This window comes from Cygnus atratus, chromosome 19 (assembly GCF_013377495.2).
Source record: "Cygnus atratus isolate AKBS03 ecotype Queensland, Australia chromosome 19, CAtr_DNAZoo_HiC_assembly, whole genome shotgun sequence".
Taxonomy (NCBI): domain Eukaryota; kingdom Metazoa; phylum Chordata; class Aves; order Anseriformes; family Anatidae; genus Cygnus; species Cygnus atratus.
This window is the reverse complement of record NC_066380.1, coordinates 6114589-6127917: the sequence shown is the minus strand read 5'-3', so window position 1 is coordinate 6127917 and position 13329 is coordinate 6114589. Positions and strand designations below refer to the sequence as shown.

At 50.3% G+C, this 13329-nt stretch overlaps 1 protein-coding gene across 2 annotated transcripts; it reads left to right on the top strand.

Moving 5' to 3' along the window:
* Positions 1-379: 379 nt before the first annotated feature.
* DOLPP1 (dolichyldiphosphatase 1) lies at positions 380-13328 on the top strand. 2 transcript variants are annotated; one of them, XM_035555039.2, is made up of 8 exons: positions 380-491; positions 7205-7305; positions 8929-9013; positions 9265-9364; positions 10193-10291; positions 11602-11730; positions 12403-12492; positions 12968-13328. In XM_035555039.2, the coding sequence occupies exons 1-8, from the start codon at positions 416-418 to the stop codon at positions 13002-13004; spliced, it is 717 nt and encodes a 238-aa protein (XP_035410932.1). In that variant the 5' UTR covers positions 380-415; the 3' UTR covers positions 13005-13328. The 2 variants fall into 2 exon arrangements, with proteins under 2 accessions (XP_035410932.1, XP_035410933.1); XM_035555040.2 differs by lacking the exon at positions 10193-10291 and having other exon boundaries at positions 393-491.
* The last annotated feature ends 1 nt before the right edge of the window (position 13329 follows it).

Here is a 13329-nt window from a genome sequence, read left to right as displayed (position 1 = left end):
CACCCCTCACGCGGCGGCGGCCATTTTGGGCGCCCCCCGAGCCCCTTCCTCAGCCCCCCGCCATCCCCCCAGCACAGCAGCCCATTGGCTAAGAGCAGGCGGCAACGACAGCCGCTGATTGGCTAATCTGCATCGCTCCCTCGTCCAATGAGGAAAGAAGATGAGGCCCGCCTTTCTCCCGATTGGCTTCACTGCTACCTGCGCCCCCCTCCCATTGGCCACCGCTACTAGCAGCCTATTGGCCCCGCCGCTCCCCGGCTTGGATTTTTAATTGGCTGCCCGCGGGTTGGCCGGCGCCTCACCTGCCGCTTAACGCCATTGGGCCGCCACTCTGGCCTCCCCCGCCCATTGGTCGCGCCGCCCCTTAAGTCCGCGGCGATTGGCTGCGGCGGCCCCGGCCCGGTATCCGGGTAAGATGGCCGCAGTCGGCGAGTGCTCGCTCCCCGCTCCGTGGCGGCCGCTCTCCCTCACCCACGTCGAGTACCCGGCAGGTAAAGCCCCGCGCCACCCCCCCCCGCCGCGCCGCTCCCATCAGCGGCGCCCTGCGACTCCCCCCCCTCAGAGAGAGCCGGGCCGGTCGCTGCGAAATAGTGAGCCATTGAGCTGATAGCCGGAGGCGGCGGGGCGCGCTTGCGCGATGGGGGGCGCTGCCAGATAGTGAGCCGCCGTTTGGGGAGGGGGGGAGGAGAACGGGGCGCTGCGCATGCGCACTGTGAGGGGCGCCGTGCCCCGGGGGCTGAGGGGCTGGGGGGGGGGGGGCGTCCTCATGGCGCTGCCTGTCGGCGACATGGCGACACGGGGACATGGCGTGGGAGGGCGAGGCCTTACCCGCCCTGGAGCGGCCGCCACAGCTGTCTCAGTGGTGCTGGTGGTCTTGGGGAGCTCCTGTTGAGGCGCCTCGTGCGGTGCTGCTGTGGGGGCAGGCTGCGGACCGGGTGCTTTTGGCGGCTTTTTGCCGGAAAGTAGAGAAAAATCAGCCTGTGAGGTGCGGGTCCTGGCTGGTCGGAACCCGAATCTGGGGTTAATGCTCCTTGCTGCTCCCTCACCCTCCATAAAGCGCTGCTCCGTGCCCTTTGCCTCCGTAGCTGGGCTTCAGCTCCTGTGGAAGCTGCCCTCAGAAGCACAAAGCCCTCAGGGGTCTCCGGGATCAAAAGTACTGCTTTAGCCACGAGGCTTGGGACACGATGGCACTGAAAGGTTTTGGAGCAGGAAATACAATCCCTGTGCCACCAGCAAGGCTGGTTTGTAGGGTTTTCCCTGACACTTCTGTGAAACGCTGACATTTCCTCGTCTGTCTTGTGTTTTCCCTCACCCTGTACGATCTTCTGCTGTCCCTTCTCAAAGTTATTCACGTGAAAGTTCAGGAGGGGAGGGGGAATAATCTTTCTTGTAATGCTGGTAGATTCCTCTTATGTCTTTATTTAAACCTGGTGTTAGACACGGTGCGTCTTACGTGCTATTTGTTGGGTTGGTTTGGGAAGCGAGGGTGCTGGAAGTCTGCAGGCTTCGCTGCACGAGGGTTGTCTGTCAGGTCTTAAAGAATGTGACAAGTTGATTATTTTCTCTCTGCGTTCACTGCTTGTATACAGGCCAACACAGAAGGTAACTGTGTAGGGCAGGTAAATCACCACCAAGGTTGGGGTTACGTGTTACGGAGCGTTGTGTTTGGCTTGGATAGAATACGTGATGCTGGAAGCCCGTAAAATGGAGAAAAAAGGCTAAAAATTAAAACAGCTGGAGGTACAAAAGAGTCTTAATTTACCTTCGTCTAGAAAAATGAGTTGCAGCAAGATGGTAGGTCTGATACTTCTGCCTGGATCTGGGGAGAGCGCTCTAACTTTATTTAGAAAGCTGTTTGTGTCCTGTCTGTGTAGGGCTTTTGTCCAAGTCCATAAAGCTGCTAGATAATACATTTATAAAATAACGATGTTGGCAGTATGCTCGGTACAGTGGAATTAATGTAACCCCGTGCTAATAGAGAGGGATGGAATGAGAAATAGATCCTGCTTTTACTGACATCAATTATTAAACCGTCTCGGCATGACACACGCGGCTGTGTGGTGAACTCGCTGCCTCTTGGCCGGTCCCTGAGGCTGCTGAGCTGCTGTGGCGACTGGCTCTTAAAATCTTGGAAGTCTTGCAGTGCAGAATGGGTTTTGTTCCTGCTTTCATCTGCCTCGAGCGACGGGCGCTTTTGCTGCGACCAGCTGAAAATCAGTCAGTGCTGATTTCTGTCTGACAGATGAAGCCCTGTTCTCGGGCTTCTGCTTGTGATTGTGGAAGGGACAGGTGCCTCCAGGAGGGTGCTCGTCCTTCCTGTCTCCGTCTGGCGTTCCCTTGTCGGTCGTGGTATTTCAGGCACTCCAAGCACCCATCCTTAGCGCTTGCTTGGCTGCTCGGTCTTCGGGGCTTTCTGCAATGTCAGCTTTGAGCGAGATCAGCTGAGAAACAGCAGATAAACGCTGTGGTGGAGTTGCCTGCAAGTGCTCTGAGCAGTGTTTTTGAGATGGAACTGGAAAATTATTGATAGAACGTGTCAAAAATCAAGCTTGGAGAGAAGAAACTATCAATGCAGCATTACCTGACAGTGCATTAAACCATGCTGCTGAAGAGGGTGGTCTTTAAAAATGCTCTCACTTTTGGGAGCGGTCGGTCCTGGTGCTTTTCTTAGCAGCAACTGTGCTTTTTTGTGAGATTTGGCATGGTGTCGGGCCTCTGGCACTAGGTGGGCAGGGATAATGCTGCTTCTGTCTGTTTTCCAGTAATGAGCTGGTGATGGCATCAGGATTGTTATGCCCTTTATGGGTATGTAAAAGCCATACTCCGAATGTGGCTAATTGCTCTTTGAACCTATTTCCGCTTTGGATCTCTACCGTTGGCACTGAGCTTTGTAATTTAATGGTGTTTCTTTTCTGCTTTTAAGTCCGCTGCTCAGTAATTTCACTGAACGCTCTCTATTTTGTGTTCAGTGAGAGGTGACAAACGTTTGCTGTCTGTTTCCCCATATCATTCATGATCTTACAGAACTGCTGTATTCTTATTTTTCCCTTTTCAGCTGAAAATCTGAGTTACTCGATATTTTCTGAACGGCTGCTGTTCCATTCCTGCTATCTTTGTCTACTTTCTATTTGCCTTTCCTGTGTTTATTGCTCCTTTTTCAGATGGTGCGACAAGAATCGCGTAATAAATTTGTTGTAGTGCTGTAACAGTGACTTTTGTTCAGCTCTTAAAAATGTTCTTCTTGGCTTATTGCTGCAGAGCATTGGATGCTGCTCTGGAGGTATTGTGCTTACACAAAGCCAGAGATTACTTTATTTTTTTTTAAACAGCAAACCTAAGTCCCATCACCGTGTCTGTGTAATTAGGGTTGTTTTTTCCCGTATGCATTACTTTGCCTGGGATGACTTTGTGTTGCAGACTTGAAACTCATCTTCAGGGACTTCCTGTCTGTAGGGTGAGTTTCACTGGAGAGACACCGAGTTCCTGCTCTGTTTGTTTTTTATTATTATTTGGAGGAAAAAAACCCTCCTCTCTTCAGCGCAGCTGGGATTCTTAAAGCTCTGCGACCTTCTGAGCCTTCTCACGTCGGACAAACTCTGCAAGGAGAGAACCCTGGAGAGGCAAACCCCTTCTCTGCAGGGCGACAGAATCTTCCTCACGTGTTGAAGGATCTCTAAGATGAGGCAGAGCTGGAGAGGCAAGCGTGCACCATCAGCCGATGAGAGAAATGATGTGTCAGAGCAAAGGTGCTCGCTCTGTGCGTGTATTTCGTGCTCAGTTCTTGGCTGTTCGGCATCAGCCTGCGGTCCTCTGCTAACGGCTGGTCTGCCAGCCCCTGCTGCGACTTCTGCTCGGGGTGCTGGCTGCCCAGCTGGGGCTCGTTTCACACCTCGGCAATATCTGTAGAAAGAAGCTCACTTGTTTGGCTTCTTCAGTGCTGTGTCGTGTGTTTAATCTTCCAGCAGAAGCTTCACGTCTGCGCGCCGTGTGCTGGAATTTAAAGCTTCCTGAAGCTATTTTTGTTGTTCCCCAGCTCGTGATATCAGGATACGTGCAAGGAGAGGAAATGACGATCCATCAGGAGTACCTGCTGGTGTAAACACGTGTAAAACGAAATAGCGCTGTCCTTGTCTGTGCACCTCGCGCGCGTGCATCTCGACAGAACATACGGCCAGCGACAGCGCCGCAAATAGATGTTTCGGTAGGAAGCGGCGGCGGTGGTAATGCCAGATCTTGTGGTAGGATGTGGTTAGTGCTGTTGATTCATATTTCTGTTGTGTACAGGTTAAGCTGGTGTGGTAAACCTTGCATGTTTCCCTTGAAAGAACGCTGGGTAAAATGTTGAATTAGAGCAGAAGTAGATGCTGAATGGAGGCTGAAGAAGCAGCGTGCTTCTGATCTGCGGATGCTGTTTCATCCGTTTCTCTCTCGAATCCCTAAAATGAGGTGGTTAGGTTCTCTGCTTTGCATCTTCATCCCCAAATAATGCCCAGGGAAGGCAGGACTTTAAATAAGCAAAAGTAAAACAAAAAAAACCAACCCAGACCGTAAACAGATTTTTCTCTTGCAATTTCCAAAGGTTCTGGTGCTTTCGGTGGGCTCTGCTCTTGTTGTAGGAATTTCTTTCTATTCTCAAGCTGAAGCAAAATGAAGAAAAAAATACCTGTATAGAAGGGTAAAGGGGAACCTGCTTGCTAGGTCTGAGCGGACTTAGAGCTGGCAGCGCTCCTGCAATTCCCGGTTCCCTGGGAAGAGGTCTGCGAGCACGTGGAGTGGGAGGGTGGACAGAAGTGACCCAAGGCACCACCTCCGGGGCTGCGGGAGCGCCGTGCAGTGGTCAGAGCACGTTTATGGTGTTAGTGAGTCCCTGGTGGAGTTCCCAGGGCAGAGCTGAGCCTCCAGTTAATGCACGGCTGCTTATTTGCCTCCTCACCCAGAAAAAGCAGCTTCAGAACGCGGTTGTGTTTGGTTGCTGCTGGCTACAGTAATCTGAAATATTATTAGTGCCACCTCTGTTCCGTTTCAAACGGACAGCTGAAATGTTTGGGGAGTTACGGTGTGCAGAGTTGTGGCTGCCCGAGTAAAGGACGCGGCGCTCTGCCTGCAGGCGGTGTCGGGGGCGATGGTTTCTGCTCCTGGGCTCGGTTCGAGTGAGGGACGTGTGCCGCTGAAGTCTGGGGCGGGATTTACTGGGTGTGCTAGATGGTAACGTGATGGAGGACCTGGAGCTGGATGTTGCCGATGCTATTTAAATTAAAGACTGCCTCCTTATACGTTCTTCCACCATCTGTGCCAGTCGTAGAGCCCTCCTAGAGGATAACTGATTTGGGTTGGTTATTGCCTGACAAAATCACGTCCTGGTCTTAAAGACCAAAGTCTTTGCGTACCGTGGATTAGCAGCGTGGACGACCTGAACCACGCTGGCGCCTCGGTGCGGAAATCTCTCACCGATGCCACGGGAACTCAGGCTGCGGGAAACACTCCTGAAGCTTTCGGGGTGCTTTGGATTGTCTGATCGTGAATTTCCTCTTCATTTGAGACAGGTTTTGTTTCGCGGAGTGCTTGGGATTGATGCAGAGCCGTAAGGGGCTCGATTCGCCGTGGCTGGGCAGCTGGGCAGTAAGGCGAACACGCAGTGGATGTAGGGGCAGTGTGTTGCTGTTGCGCCGTGACGGTGCGCGGAGCCTGCCTGACGCAGGGCAAACTGGCCGTAGGGTGGAAGAAAAGTTCCCAGTCCAGGGTCTTCCAACACTTCTCACCTTAAAAACAAAATATGATCACGCTCCAGCGAAAACCTGCTATTCTTGGGGTTTCGTCCTCCGATTCCTCCTAATTTCCCCAGGGTTGTGAACTAAAACTACCCCGAGATCCCCTTGGTGCTGCCGGTACCCAAATCTAATGCAGCCTGGAACGGAAGAGGAATCTGCGTGCCGTACCTGATGCAACCACAGCTATGTGGCAATAACAGCAGCGGCGTGAACTTTGTAGCAGTGCAATGCCTTTTTTTTTTTTCCCCGCTTGCCGTGCTCAGAGGCTGAGGTTAAAGTCTGCTGTGCCAAGAGCCATTTGAGAAGGGGCGCATGGGCCGGGGAGGAGTTGATCAAGGAGTGTGTCCGCAGCTCAGCCTCGCAGCACCGTCCCGTCCCGCTCCCTTTCTGCGAGGAGGGAGGAAGGATAATTTTACGTGGGGGGGCTCGTCCTTTTGTGTTCGGCGGTGGGATGAAGAAAATGGGGTTGTGAGAAGCAGCGTGGGAAGCCCCCGTCTCCTAAGCTGCCCACCGGGTTCGCTCGGCATCTGTTGCAGCGGCGGTGTGGTTAAAGGTTCTCTGCGGTCTCTCTCCTGGTCGTGAGTTGCTGAGCTCGGAGCAAAGTGATTTGGTCATTTGTTTCCTCAGAGTTTGTGCTGACATCTTCCCTCCAAATACTTCTGAGTGTCCTTTTTCAGGGAACAGAGACAGGAGAGGCTTGGGCTGAAACTCTTTACTGATGTTCGCCTCCTCCTGCCTCTGTGACAGTGGAGGATAAAGCGGTGGGTTTGAGGTGCCTCATGTCCTCTTGGGAGGTCCCGGCACTGCTCCCCAGTTCTCCCTGGGGATGGCTGGACGCTTGCTGGTCGGGGTGGGGGCCCAAAGGCACTCCTGTATGGTACAAGTGGGCTGCTGGTAAAAAGCAGTCTCCTTTTTTTTTTTTTTTCCCCTCTCCTCTTTCATCTCCTGCAATGTTTAGCTATTTATTTCCTCCCCGTGCTGCTAATGCCAGTGTTGGTGCAGACACATGGTGAGACAGATTAGGGAGCTGATCCAGCTGAAAAGGAACCCGCTTTAGGAAGGTAGCAGGGAAGGATTTGTTTGGGGAGTGTTTGCTGGTAACTGTCGGGGCAGGGAGAGGTGATGTGAACGAAGGGGAGGGAAGGAGCCGCCCCTGCCGCAGCAGCATGTGCTCGTGCTGGGTTACAGCGACCCCGGGCCCACACCCGTGGTCACTGCTGTAAACTGGCTGGCGGTAATCTCGAGGTCCTCTCCCCGCTGCCTTTGAAAGCCACACGTGAGCACTGCTGCCGTTCTTGCCTCGGTTCCCGTTGGGCTCAAGCAGCGCTCAGTGCGGAACGGAGCCCGGCTGCAGTGCTCTCAGCGACCCGGGCACCAACTGGCCTGGTGGCAGGTACAAGTTCCAGCTGACTTGTTTCTCTCGTTTGTTTCCCTAGGTGATTTCTCGGGTCAGCTTTTAGCTTATTTGAGCCTTGGTCCGATATTCATAATTGTTGGCTTTGTAACGCTCATCATATTCAAGAGAGAGCTTCACACGGTGAGTCCTCCTCTCCCTTCCAGCTTCTCCTTATGACAGAAATCTGTTCATTTATGGCTCGCTGCTCCTCTATTTACACTTCTTTTTGTTTGAAAGAGCTAGCTTAGGTAAGGTGATCTCCTGTCAGCAGCAGGAGACCCTGTCACTTGTAACAGGTTAAGTCTTTGCTGACGTTCTGTTACTCTGTGGTGTATTTTGGGCGTTAGCTGTCTACAAACATCGACGGGAGATGTCTGAGAAACTGAAGAATGCTGTTGCAGGGTGGGAAATACTATTTCTGCCTTGTCCCTAGATCCGGCAGGATCCCAGCATCAGTGGGTTTTGTGAGCTGGGCAGGGTATGCAGGAAACAGTGTCTGTAATTCAGTAGGATGTGCTTTCTTTGAACCGTACTGAGGCACGAAATGGGGTCCAAAATAGAACCTACAAATTCCCAAGGGAGTGGATCTACCTGTAAGGGCTGCTTCCCAGCTGCGCGTTGAACAGCAGGGACAGAATTGGTTCTTGCTTCTGTCCCAGGGAGCAACGAGGGACTCTTTTAATGCATAATGCTTTGCCTGCTCTGCCAGGTAGTTGGGAATCAGTGTCAGGGCTAAATTCCCTTCAGGAGGTATAAACTTCTGACGTTTGCCCTCAGTGAACAGATAAAACGGGGCCAGCAAAAGGCTTTTGGCAGCACATCTCCAATACGAGGCCGTGGTGTCATGGGAACCAGTGGCCCAAGGGACCTGGGAATGGGACTTGTAGGTTCTAAACTGCTGCTAGCTAGAGAGGCAGCTGTTAATTCTAGGCAGTCCAAAGGGTTTTTTGTCAGCCCAGGAGAATAAGCTAGAGTAACTCATCACAAACTCGTGGGTTTTTGAGTACCCAGCTTGTTATGGATGGTGGTGATGTGGCAAGCGTCGAGGTTGGTTCCCAGTTCATGGAGAAGTCCTCGCTGAGCCGGGGTGAGGCGCCAGCTGGCTTGCAGCAGCCTAACCCGTAGCTCAGGGCACAGGGCGGAAAATTGCTTCATCCGCAATGGGACCGAGTGTGAAGGAGTCAGAGGATCGTCACCAGCTGGGAATTCGGTCACAGCAGCGGGACTAGTTTAGGGGAGGTGGATGGACTGTGGAGTGACAGCGAAAACAAATGCTAGCAGGCTGTCTCAGCTCAGAACGTGACTTCATTTACAGGAGCTTCAGGATGAAAAAAACATTCGTAGAGGGAAAAGAGAAAACCTAAAAAGTTTTTTCTTTTGGCTGGTTACCCGAATAACAGGGTGTGTGCTCCCCCTGTTGGTCGGCAGTGAAAGACAACCCCTAGAAACCTGCCCTGTCAGGACACTTCGCTTTCTGCGCTTGCCGATGGGAACATACAAATGTTGTTGCTGTACGGTGTCATTTTTGTCTGTCTTTGTGAATCATCTGCTGAAAAGCTGTGTGTACGCAACGTGGTGCCAGATACACAAAGCAGGCTGAAAAATAAATGCTTTTCTTCCTCTGCTAGAGAATGGTGAAGCTGTTGGTTACAAGTCTAGTAGATGAAAAATAGAAATGCACGGTTTGGGGTTTTCTTAACAGAGGGAGCCTGGTAAGTAGATGGATATTTTAAATAGGATGACGCAGTTGTCTTGCCTTCACAGATCTCTTTCTTGGGAGGGCTGGCATTCAACGAGGGAGTGAACTGGTTAATAAAAAACGTTATCCGGGAGCCACGGCCTTGTGAAGGTATGGTATGGCCCGTCGGCGTCACGGTGTTGGTTCCTTTCGAGTGGAATGATAATTGTGGGGTGTTGGAGGGCACTTTCCCCTTTGCCTCGCGTTGGCTTTGGATGTTTGGGTGTAAGAAGGCTGGCAGAGATGTGTCCTGTGAACTCGTGTGCACAGACTGGTGGAGTGGTTTGGCTTCACCTTTGGAGTGTTCCAGCTGCTATGTACGGAGTAGACCTTGACCATACTCTTTCTTCTTCTCTTCCCAGAAGCCCATTCAACAGTGACCACAAAATATGGGATGCCGTCCAGCCACTCCCAGTTCATGTGGTTTTTCTCAGTCTATTCATTTCTGTTCCTTTATTTAAGGTAAAAATTCACTGTCAGGTGTTTGGCTGTTAGTATGTTGAAACACGTCAAATAGATGGCTCCCTTGCTGCGCGCCGCTTCAGCACGCGGCAGAATTAAATCTGTAACTAGGGCGGGTGGAGCATGTCTGTGCGAATCTGAACGTAGGACTGTGCTTACCACTGCCGAAAAGGGAAGGATAGGGGTGGGCCTCCTGCTGCCTGTCTGGGTACAGGTCTCCCGATTTGCTTTTGTAAGCCACGATGACCCACCAGTGTGAAGGAAGGGGCGGGGGGGCGTGGAGGGAGGAGGAAAGAAGAGCTGCTTTCTCATGTGTCTACTCGGTTTCGTCAGCGGGGTTGTCTGCAGTCTTTTAGGTAATACCTCTCGCCCACTTGCATGACCTCGCAGTCCATCTCCTGTACCGAGTACTGTCTTTTTCTGCTGTGCTGTGCTTTCCTGAAATTCTCGCTGGGGCATGGCTCTGTCTTGTGGCTCCAAGCGTGGAGGAAGACAAAGCTCCCGGTTCCTCCTGGCTTTGTGGGTGATGGAGGACTCCGTCTCTGCTCCCTGTCGCATATGCTCAGCATGTGTCTTTCACATCAGCTGCGGTAATTGCGAGCATTCTGCCTTCCATCACACTGAGTGCTGATAATAGTTGGAGAAAGAAGTATGGCTTTCTGGCTTCTCTTTAACTGCTGCCAGCAGGACAGATTGATGCTGGGATGATACCGAGCTGCCCTTGATCCCTCGGAGTAGAGCTTTCCTAGGGTTTTGGAGATAGCGAGAATAGATACAAGGACTGCTCAGCTTCCTGCCACTGTGCTAATGGCTCTCCATCTCTTTCAGAATGCACCAAACAAACAATGCGAGGTTTCTGGATTTACTATGGCGACATGTGCTGTCCATCTGCCTCGTCACAGTGGCTTTGCTAGTCTCATATAGTAGGTATGGAGCAATTGTTTGTCTTATGCTCTCATACAGTGCTGTGGCCTCTAACAGCCAGCAGACCTGCCGTTTGTTATCCCGCCTTTCCGATCTAATTCTCAACGACTGCGTTGTACAAGTGAGAGCTTTGCGGAGGTTGCTGCGTTGCCATGAGCCCCTTTAAATACCCAAACAAAGGTGCTACATGTGTGGTGCTTCACAGGTGCCTTTATGGAACCCGGGATCAGCTGAGCCTGCACCAAGTCTCCGTCGGCTCCATTGCCGTGCTCTAGCCTCGCTGCCTAGCCCTCTTTCCAGCACTAATCATGAAAGCATCGCGCCATGCCTTGGCACACCAGCATCTGCAGCATGTGGACTGCTACAGTTGGTCAAACTGATTTTGTTTTGCTTGAGCATTAGATAATACAGATGTGTATAGCTGTCTGACTTGCAAGATTTAGTTACGTTAACATGATGAACAAAGAAAATGAAGTTTTGATGATTTTTTTTCCTTTAGTAGACAGTATAATGAGCTCCAGTGGTTGGCAACCAGACAGATTCAAACTAGAAATCAGGCCATGTTTTCCCCAGAAAAGTAATTACCTGTTGGCACAGCTGACTGTATACTAGAGCTGATTCCTTATTACTGGTTATTTTTAAAATTGTCAGGACAATTTCATAAAAGATGGTTGGTCTGATTCAAATAAAAAGTAATTTGAGGAAATTCATTGGCCTGTGCAAGGTAGAAGGCCAGCTAAGATGATCTTAAAGGCCATGATAAATGGGTGAAAAGAATTTTGAATGTGACTCATGTAGCTCTTGTGCAGGGATAACTTAAATCATTAATACAGCTTTCTGGCTGGCTGCAGTCACAGTAGCTGCTCTGTAGTAGTGCAGCCTTTGTGGTGTCACACTTCAGAGCTGAAACATCAAGGCAAAAATGCTGTCTGTTCTTGAAAGTTTTTAAGCTCCAGCTCTGGTGGTTTGGGGGGTACTTTTTCTGCTGCTGGCTTTGGAGAAGTCTCTTGTGGGAACCAACGGCAGCAGTTCTTCAGTAATCCAAAGATATGTGAAGAAGAATGTGGAGGGTTATTGAGTTAAACTCAAATTAGAAGTGCCCTAAGCTGAAACTGCTGTAGCAGGGAAGACTTTTTCCCAATTTTCCCCCCCACACCTTTTTTTTCATAATGAAAACTTAAGTAAAACATCCACTTCTAACATCTGGAGGATAACTTCTACAGAACTTTGGAGGGTCCAGTGAAACATCAGCCCTTGAATCATGCCTCCTTTGGCTTTAAAGTCTGTCTGGTGACTTTTCTCTTCCACTGCAGGGTTTATTTGCTTTACCACACCTGGAGCCAAGTCTTATATGGAGGTGTGGCAGGAAGCATTATGGCCATAGCCTGGTTTGCCTTCACACAGGAGATATTAACTCCTCTCTTCCCAAGGATAGCTGCGTGGTAAGTCTCTCTATTTTGTGAAGGTTTTATTCTTTCAAGTCTGCATTTCTTGGATCACTGTTTTGCTCGTTACGTGAGCTTCTTGAAATAATCCCGTAACACAGATGAAGCACAAATCCCTGACAAAAAAAAAAAGTTAAGACTTCTGTGAACTGTGTTACACATAGAAATGGGAATTCCTGGCTTCTGTTCCAGCTTTGCGTACTAACTGTTGTGTAGCTATGTAACTTGTTCCTCCGTGTTTTCTTGTGTATGCCTGTCCGAAAAGCACACACCCTTGCCAGATATGGGTAGGAGAGAAAGGACATTTAAGTACCATGTTTGAAGGCCCTACTAAAAGTTATGGGATGTGGCAGAGTATTGGTTAAGAGTAACTTTGGAACCATAACAGACCTTAATCAGTTTAATAACCGAGTGAGACTGTAAAGCCATTTAAATGTAACGTGGTCCAGAAATGTTATATAAGGAATGAAAAAACAGTATTTTTTCTTTGATGAAATTTAATAAGGAGCCTTCTTCACAAATGGAAGGATAATAGGAAAGTAATGTTAAATTTGAACAAGAATTTATGCGGTGTGGCTGTGTTGTTTTGTTTTTTGTATGCTGATCAAAATTAAGGTAGAGAAAAAGCCCAATTATTTCACCCCTTTCCACCCCCTTGTCTGTTTTCAGGCCAATTTCAGAGTTCTTTTTAATCCGAGACACCAGCCTCATTCCTAACATCCTGTGGTTTGAATATACAGTCACAAGAGCAGAGGCGAGGTGAGTGATCTGAGGGGAGGAAGAGCTGTAGCTGGTGTGACTCGTTAGGTGTAGTTACTATTTGCTAATACGTAGAGAGCTGCTGCGGATAGAACAGTGGGGAGTAAAGAAACACCAGGCTGTGAGTTAACTACCAGATCCGGAAGGCGAGTCTGTTCGGGAGCATTTGAGATTAGCGTTTCATTTAAAAAAATCATTATTTCAACTCCCCAGCCCACGTTCTTTGCCAGCAGGTGTTTATAGTCTCACATCCACATGTCAGTTTGTGGGCACTTAAGACGTGGTGGCTGTTCTGGGACTGTAAAGGGCAGGAAGGACTGATCTGCCCGCAGAGTGCAGCGGGGCAGCTTTATTTGTGTGTGGAACTAAGCAGAGCCTTACTTTAATTATGTCTTTTGCCCACTGGCTTGTCACAGTTCACTGATACAGGGTTGGGGCCCGCTCCCTCACCCTGCCCTCTCTTTTGACGTTGCAGAAACAGACAGCGCAAGCTGGGGACGAAGCTCCAGTGACTCGGGAGGTGTGGGGACCAGCGCGCGCATTTTGATGGAGACAGACAAGAGCAGAGACCTGGGAGCAGCAAGGAGCCTTTTAACAGATGGACCAAAGGAACAGGCAGGGACCATACCCAAAACCTGAAAGCCTTTGCTCTGCTTTAGCAGCTAGCTGGATGCTCCCTGATGCATGTGGGACCGTGCAGGAGTAGAAACTCATTTTCAACACAGATGCACATTGCCGGTTGGAATGTACCATCGTGTCTACGTCAGGGGAGGGGGGAGACAATGTCTGGTGTCATGTTTGGGGGAGGGAAAACCAAAAATGAATCGTTTCTGTGAC

Excerpts from the sequence above, each read along its gene's own strand:
- DOLPP1 (XM_035555039.2), top strand. The coding sequence starts at position 416 with ATGGCCGCAGTCGGCGAGTGCTCGCTCCCCGCTCCGTGGCGGCCGCTC. Across the intron at positions 7,306-8,928 it reads TCAAGAGAGAGCTTCACACG|ATCTCTTTCTTGGGAGGGCT; the intron begins GTGAGTCCTCCT and ends TTGCCTTCACAG. Across the intron at positions 12,493-12,967 it reads GTCACAAGAGCAGAGGCGAG|AAACAGACAGCGCAAGCTGG; the intron begins GTGAGTGATCTG and ends TTGACGTTGCAG.